At 37.4% G+C, this 8,749-nt stretch overlaps 1 protein-coding gene across 4 annotated transcripts in view; it reads right to left on the bottom strand.

The window, feature by feature from the left end:
* Window positions 1-8,749, bottom strand: part of BRCA1 (BRCA1 DNA repair associated) — a 54,761-nt gene that overhangs the window by 21,343 nt on the left and 24,669 nt on the right. For all 4 annotated transcript variants that reach the window (XM_075059568.1, XM_032772710.2, XM_032772715.2 and 1 more), the window contains 5 exons: window positions 8,529-8,614; window positions 6,215-6,389; window positions 4,533-4,665; window positions 1,274-1,473; window positions 432-748 (listed from right to left, as the gene is read on the bottom strand). In XM_075059568.1, the coding sequence (XP_074915669.1) occupies window positions 432-748; window positions 1,274-1,473; window positions 4,533-4,665; window positions 6,215-6,389; window positions 8,529-8,614 (911 nt within the window). The remainder of the gene's footprint in view (window positions 1-431; window positions 749-1,273; window positions 1,474-4,532; window positions 4,666-6,214; window positions 6,390-8,528; window positions 8,615-8,749) is intronic.

Here is an 8,749-nt window from a genome sequence, read left to right as displayed (position 1 = left end):
GCATCCGGTCATCCTCAGTGTGTCTCTGCCTGCTACCTCTGTCTCCATCATGCCCTTTAAACTCTGTGCCTGGCAGTTCACGCCTCACACCGCACCACGGGACACCAACAAGGCCTGGGCTGCTGGCAGACCCGTGCCCCTTCCCTCTTCTGGCTTGTTGGTTTCTCCGCTTTAGTCTCCTCTGGAACCTCCCCCTGGAAACTCCCACTGAAACTCCCCTGTTAGCAGTCCTGTTTATTTATCAGTACTAGCAAACAAAGCCGTAACTAATTTCAAATACTCTGGTATTATTAATGGGTAATTCATGTCAAATTAAATTGTGTTGCATATAAGATCTCTTTAGGGAGAGGTTAAAATTTTAGTTATGATCACAGGCGTCATGGTACATGTATATTAACAGGGGATTGACAAAGATAGCAAAATACACTTACAAGCTCACTCTGGTTCAGACCTGATGCCACAATTGACATTTGTCTTCTACAGGTCACAGGGCTTTTGGCATTTTCTTTTACAACTCCAGCGTGCAGAGCAGAGGAAAATGCCCTTCTCTCCTGCTTACATCCCTGAGTACTCTTCCCATTAACAACACTCCACGATACAGCTACACTATTAGTTGATTCTTCAGTTTGAAAGTGGGTAAGTCTTTCAGAAAATTTCAAGGGAGAGCTGTTTGGAGTCCTCCTTTCATTCCCACACAGAACAGCTGCACTGTTTATCTTTGTTCCAAATTCCTGCTCAGCTGCATTTTCTGAAGGAAAGAGGAATCAGTCACTGAAACAGTCCCAGTTTTTAATTATGGTTTCTCATTGCATCAGGTTGGAGGATGTTGCTCCATCTTTTAAATTTATAGGCTACAGTCATTTTCTCTGCTTAATTATTCACTATTTTACCTCATTCATTATTTAAAATCACCAGGAATCATAATTTTTCCTGATTTAAAGCTAAGGTGCTCAAACACCTGTGAAACCTTTAAGGATACAATTAGCATTTCCTGAGAAAATTATAAATTTGGGACTAAAATATTAAAATTCATTATTGTATCAGAGTATTATCCCCACCCAAACTGCACCTTTTGACAGCATGGGATCTCACAAGGAATTATCAATGTTTCAACAGATTAAAAGTCTCTTGATTCACAAGAAAACACTATATAGTTAATTTAAACGCACGTTCTTTACGATCTCTCATTACAGATATATAAACCAGGCCAATGACTGGGGTACAAGTAGAAGCCAAAATGCATGTGTTGGGTTTGATCAGTCCCATGTGTTACCTGGTTCAATTCTATACTGATTACATTGTTTCACTGCCTCTTGTTCCAACAGCACTGCCACATCAACCTGCTGAAATGTTCCCTCCTGGGAGTGAGTTTTGGCTTTCCAAAGGCTTGGGCACCAGTGGCCTTGCTCCAGAGCTTCTTTTTTTAATAGATGGGATTTAGGATGGGAAAGGTGTAAAGCAGGCGACCTAGAACTTAAAAAAAAAAAATTATGAACAATTTACCATCTCCTTAGCTATTAGAGACATTCAATAGCAACAGTGGCATTATGTGTTGGGGGAATGATTAGCAACAGAACTGGTATGAAGATACAAAAGCAGTACTGTTGAATTTAAATTGACTAAAATATTTTAAAAACTGCATGTCGACATGTCAAACTGTCATGTAAATTTTCTCAAACTAACCCCAAAAGATAAATGCGAATAGCTTGCTGCTTAACAACATACCAGCTGTGTTTCATCACACTATCCAGCCTTGTAAAACAAACTTAATTTTGGTCTCTCCTCCATGCATCTACGTTCCAGAAATTTTGCTAGAACCTGGGTCTCCCTTAAAAAGAACAGAAATCTTTGCTGATTTCATAGGACCAATTTATTAGGGGTGTCGATTAATTGCAGTTAACTCACAAGATTAACTCAATTAATTGCAATTAAAAAAAATTAATCATGATTAATCGTACTGTTAAACAATAGAATATCAATTGAAATTTATTAAATATTTTGGGATGTTTTTCTACATTTTCAAATATATTGATTTCTGTTACAACACAGAATACAAGTATAGTGCTCACTTTGTATTATTTTTTATTACAAATATTTGCACTGTAAAAATGATAAACAAAAAGAAATAGTATTTTTCAATTTTCCTCATACAAGTACTGTAGTGCAATCTCTATTGTGAAAGTGTAACTTAGAAATGCAGATTTTTTTTAGTTACATAACTGCATTCAAAAATACAACAATGTAAAACTTTAGAGCCTATAAGTCCACACAGTCCTACTTCAGCCAATCGCTCAGACAAATAAGTTTGTTTACGTTTACAGGAGATACTGCCGCCTGCTTCTTATTTACAATGTTACATGATGCATTAATTAAATTTGTGACCGAACTCCTTGGGGGAGAAGTGCATGTCTCCTGTTCTGCCGCATTCTGCCATATTTCATGTTATAAACGTCTCGGATGATGGCCCAGCACGTTTGTTTTAAGAACACTTTTACAGCAGATTTGACAAAATGCAAAGAAGGTACCAATGTGAGATTTCTAAAAATAGCTAAAGCACTCGACCTAAGGTTTAAGAATCCAAAAGTGAATTTGAAGTGCCTTCCAAAATCCGAGAGAGAGGAAGTGTGGAGAATACTTTCACAAGTCTTTAAAGAGCAACACAAATGCAGAAACTACAGAACCCAAACCACCAAAAAAGAAAATCAACCTTCTGCTCATGGCATCTGACTCAGATGATGAAAATGAACATGCGTCGGTCTGCTCGCTTTGGATTGTTATCAAGCAGAACCTGTCATCAGCATGGATGCATGTCCTCTGGAATGGTGGTTGAAGCATGAAGGGACATATGAATCATTAGCACATCTGGCACATAAATATCTTACAACGCCAGCTACAACAGTGCAACGTGAACACCTATTCTCACTTTCAGGTGACATTGTAAAGAAGCAGGCAGCATTATTTCCTGCAAATTGTAACTAAACTTGTTTGTCTGAGCGATTGGCTGAAGTAGGACTGAGTGGACTTATAGGTTCTAAAGTTTTACACTGTAGTATTTTTGAATGACTTTTTTGTACATAATTCTACATTTCTAAGTTTAACTTTCATGATAAAGAGATTGCACTACAGTACTTGTAGTAAGTGAACTGAAAAATGCTATTTATTTTGTTTTTTACAGTGCAAATATTTGTAATCAAAAACAAAAATAAAGTGAGCACTGTACACTTTGCATTCTGTGATGTAATTGAAATCAATATATTTGAAAATGTAGAAAACATCCAAAAATATTTAAATAAATGGTATTCTATTATTGTTTAATAGCATGATTAATCTTTTTAATTGCGCGATTAATCACGATTAATGTTTTTAATCACTTGACAGCCCAATTTATTTTTCCTCCTCCAACCAATACCTCAAGTTCGTATTTAACCTCCCAGCTGTCTTTGACTGACACATGCAATGTTTGGTTACATTTAGGAAATACACAATCAACCACGGAACAGTAATTAAACAAGGGCGACAGTTTGAAATATTTATTTATTCAATCTTCCTGCATTGCGTTACATAGAAGAGGTTTGTCTTCCCTATGCTTATATCTTATAGACAGAATATTTGCTAGTAATTTTAGTTTTAACATTTTAATTTTGGGCACACAGCATAGAAATTAGTGCTGGAAAAGACCTACTAACCATCTCCAAAGCCCAAATGAAGACTAGCTCTCTACAATTTGTTTTCTAGTATTTTGTACAGTCCAAATTTAAAGGATATAGTTGATGGGGCTTTGTTATTCCAGTCTAGCAAATCTCACTGCTGGGACAAATTTCCATGATATTTAGCCTGAAGTTTTCTCCTTTGCTCAATTTGGTTCTGTTACTTGCAATTAAGTTTCCTCAGATCAACCTTAACTAGTCTTCTTCTTCCTTGACGTTTACACCCTTCAATTATTTGTGCAGTGTTTACCTGTCTTCATTTTAAAAATGCAAGCTAACCTCTTCCTTTTCTATTAACCAAAGGCACTGGCCATAAATAACTTCAGGGCACAACACAATATGGATCATTTGTAAATTAATCACTCTTCTGTGGAATAGTCCATCTCTAGTTAAATCCCATCGCCACTGAAGTCAATTATTGACTTAAGAGGGGACAGGATTTTATCCCTATTGCTTGAACTGATAGATTGGAGGGCCTTGAAAAGAAACTTCCAGGTCCCACTGATCTCTACACAGCCAACACAAGAACAGCCCCTACTTCTCTATCCCAAATGATAGAAAAACAAGTCTGCTCTAAACTCTGGTTTCCTGTATGCATGCGTGAAAAGAGTTAATCCTGCATCATTGAAATAGTTTGCAGGTCTGTTATTAAACAGAGATGACAGAATAAACTACATGAAATCTAAATAAATAAAAAAACCCAGATTATTTTGACTAGAGATGGAATCGCCAATTAAGGAAATACTAACAAAATGCAGCCCTTCTTCTTCTTCAAGGGGCTAATTGTTCATAGAAGACCATAAATGACAAACAAAAAGCACTTACCCTTCTTTTTCTAGCTCTTTATTTTTTGTGTTGGAATGATCACTTGGCATTACATGGAACCCATCAGCTGAAAGTCCCTTTGAACTGCTGATTTGGTGATTTTCAAGATTTACTTCTGAAATTAATGCTGTTCCTTCAAAAGAAAAACAATATTTACAAAAATCCAAGAGAAATAAAAACACTAGTGTTTTCAACCTTGTTCTTAAGGTAAGAATTCAATTATTTCTCCAAAGCAGCAACCTTAAGACAAATCAGATTTGTTTTAAAAGAGAAAGAATTCCTGATAAAAAATAAATGCAAAAATATCAAGTAAAGCAACAAGTATATGCAACTGTTATCACCAGGAGAATGACTGAAAAAGAACAATTTTCTCGGCTAAGGACACAAAGATACGTACGAATGATACATGGTTTGAGTGAACTATAGTGCCAGTGGCACATTTACTGTCAATAATGGTGAAATGAGATTAGTTTTTATGTAATTTTCAGTATTCTGCAGAATTATAATGCAGCACTAACCATGAAAAAAAATGGAGCCATATTAATTTCTGACCCCTGCAAAAGTTATATCTTACAGACTCTAAAATCCCAATGTCCCCAAATCAAAATGTATATAAAATACTACCCCAGTTGAAACATAGCAAACTTCATATATTCAATCACTTACAAAAACAAGGAGAAAACTGATGCATTAGGTGGAACTAATGATGAAATAGGGAAAAGTAGAAACATTAAGGCAGAATTCTGCTAATTTTATACTCTTTTTATTTATAAAGCCTCAAAAATACATGAATGTCTCTGTTCACCAGTATTTTAGAAAGGCAAATACTTAATGGTTAGGAGATGCTTGTAATTTTTAAACAAATCATCAATAATTGTAATCAGTTTTAAGCTTTTATGAGAAAGCCTGAAATCCATATTCTAACATGACAATGTAAACAAGCTTTATATTAATTAAATTGTTTTAAGTCACTCTGTAGCCTGAAGGAAACTAATCATTGATTTCGCGACTTAATCCTCAAATAGTAATCTTATGATTTAGGCTTATTGGATCTAGAAATGTCACATAAACACTCATTCAAAAGTTAGCTTCATCAGGAATAATGTTTCTCTCCTACCGAATTAGGCCCACCAGTGTCAACACACTTTTCAGTTTCTCTACCTGTCAGCAGCCTGCTCCTGCTCTGCATCACCTCCTACAGCCAACCAATACAGAAATCCACTCCATTCTATTTTGCCAAAGGATAGACCTTCAGTGACAGAAGGTGGAAACCTGTTTGGAATTTAGCAGCTTTCACAGCCCCCATCCATCCAAGGGACAGAAGACAGTCAGACTGGAATGAATGCCCACAAAACAAGCAGCATGGATAGGTATTGCTAAGCCATGAGGCCTATCCAATTTCTTTTTGAAAATATCTTAAGCAAGAATAATTGTATGAGAGTCAGGAACAGATAAGTATGTGTTTTGTAGCTACATATTTTACTGTGTAAATCATATTACTACAAAAAAGCCACTACTAAGTCCTGTGTATTTCACTGAATAATTGAGTTTAAGCAAAACTATATTAAGATTAAGCCAGCTCGACCCAACACCTCAGCTTCTGGGGGGAAAAATAATCATGAGATTCTCAGCGAGTTGTTTGGAATAAAGGTTAAAAATAATTTTCATTGATGCTCTGTTACCTCTAGCTGGTCTCATCTGTCCCACTGTGAGTGTCCCTTCCACTCTGGAATGAGGCAGTTCACTGGCTGGGGGTGGAAATTCAAAGCCCTGGCTTCCATGCTCTTCCAGCACAGCCTCAAGCACGGCCATTTCCTGTTGAAGTTTTTTTAAGTTGTTTTGCATGGCATCCTTCTGCTGCAATAGAATAAACTACATTGTGCTACCAGGAGTCAGCTCAGTTGCTAAACAGTAAAAAATAATTTCTATTCAAAATGCTTGTGAATGGAACCACAGCAGAACAACTCTGATCTAAAATACTGAATCTAATTTATTTACATACTGGGTGCTTGGGAAATTACAGTGAGTTTTTATTGTAAAAACAAAATCATGTCATGGCAGAAGAAAAAAAAATATATTCACTGTGCAATTGTAAAACATTTTGGAATAGATTCCAAGTTATCACAGCCTCTCAGTGAGCAGCAAATACAGGCGTTGGCTTTTACAGAATGATTTACACAAGTCAAATAATAGATTACTACTTTTTCCTTCCAGTCATCTTAACCTGTTGAATGCCCTAAGACAACACGTCTAACAAAGTGGCACTTGCATGCCCGTTGAATTGGTCCTAAAATTGCACATGCTATTTATTCAGCAGTGGAAAAGGTCCCTATTACATGAATTCCAAGCATACTGAGCCTAGTACACAAAGGGTTAATAGGCCACTTTATTTAGAAAGTGGTAATACAGAGCCTCTAATTAAAATTTATGTTTGCTCTCAACTATGACTCAGAAAGCCAATAGCTGTTTTCAAAAAGGAAAAAATTGCATTCCTTCCCTTCTTAATGCTGTCTCTGATCCTTGAAAATTGCTGTGCCCTCTACTAAAAATATGCTGTTTACCTCTTAGACACAGAATACATGGTTTCAAAGGATGCTTTTATAAACAAACAGTTTTCCAAGCTTGACAGAGGTGGTTTCTTTAACAACAGTGGCTATTACACTGTCAGTTCCACCACTGCCACCACATGGAACTTTCTGGTTATTGCATCACTGACCAAGCTAGAAATGAGAATAACTCTTTCATCAATAAGTCCAGCCCAAAGCTTTTAGGGCTTGTCTACACTGGGCTCTTCAGGGCATGTCTACACTAAAAAATTAAGTTGACATAACTTACTTAGGCATACAGCCGCTGCAGTAATTACATTGCTTGTGCGTGTCTACTCTTGACTCCTTGTGTCGGTGGTGCACATGCTCACCAGGAGAGCTTGTATCGATTGTACTGTCAGTGTGGGGCACTGTGGGATGGCTTCTGAAAGCCAGTAACAGCTGATGAAAGAAAAGCAGCGTCTACACCAACACTGCACTGACCTAATTACATCGACTCTATGCCTCCATAGAGGTGGCGTTATTAAGTCGGTGTAGCTGGGTAGTTACATCATGGGAGTGAAATTTTAGCGGAGACACATAGTTAGATTGATGAAAACTGTGTTGTGTCGATCTAACTCTATAGCGTAGACCAAGCCTCAGTCACCAATGAAGTAGCACCACTGCAAACCCACAGCACAGTTGTGCTACACCGGTATGAACCATGACTTGCAATAGTGCAGCACACACTGGTTTGAACATGGAAGGGCCACCCACACAACAGAAAGGTGAAATTTATTCTTCCTTGGATTCTCTGTTGAGACAGCCAACAGGGTGTGACAGGTGGACAAGGGGGAGTTCTGTGGGGAGACCTGTCCACTAGAAACTGGACTGAGGTCAACCAGCCAGTACATATGACCCAAGGCACCCTTCCAACGTAGTCTGGTCTGGAATCAGTGACCAAGAAGGCAGAGACTTTGTGCTTCTAATTAATCACCATAGCAATCCAGTATCTCTTTTCCCACAGACAACTGGAATCAGATAATAATACAGTTAACCAGACTTATAATTTTAAAAAAGTCTTTTTACCATAAATCCAATATCAATTCCTACCAATGCAAATCTTTGGTGTAGGAGGCACAAGTTTCCAGCACTAATCGAATGCAGAAAGGAAGTTACAGACACAACCCAAAATTAAGCATCAAAATCTTAATGCTATATGGTGAATAACTTGTAGTAGAATGTGTTGCTAATGCATAAGGCAAAATCTGTCAAATATCGCATTAAAGCAGCTCTGCAGTTCTGGATAGCTTAGTACCTGAAACTAACAGCGCCTTTTCTGTAGATCTGTGGCATCCAGTGATGGTAGCTCCATAATTTTCACATGACTGTCTAGTTCCTAGATTTTATACTATCCAACCATATCTGGAAAGTGCATTAAGCAGAGAACTCAGTGCATGAACTTGCATACCTGTGTGGTAAGGATCTCACACTGGGAGAACAGCCCAGAAGAATCTCCTGGGTGACTGGCTTCACTGTCATATCCGGATGCTTCACCTTGAAAAACAGACACTATGATTCATATATTAAAAAGTACTGTTAGTAACAACAACAACGTCTTTCACTCACCACTGGGCCCATCGCTGCATATTCACAATAAAGAGATTAAGGGTGATGTTTTCAAAAGCACTT

The sequence above is a fragment of the Chelonoidis abingdonii genome, chromosome 21 (genome assembly GCF_003597395.2).
Source record: "Chelonoidis abingdonii isolate Lonesome George chromosome 21, CheloAbing_2.0, whole genome shotgun sequence".
NCBI lineage: Eukaryota > Metazoa > Chordata > Testudines > Testudinidae > Chelonoidis > Chelonoidis abingdonii.
Note: the sequence above shows the minus strand (reverse complement) of the source record. Positions and strands in the feature narration are given on the sequence as shown.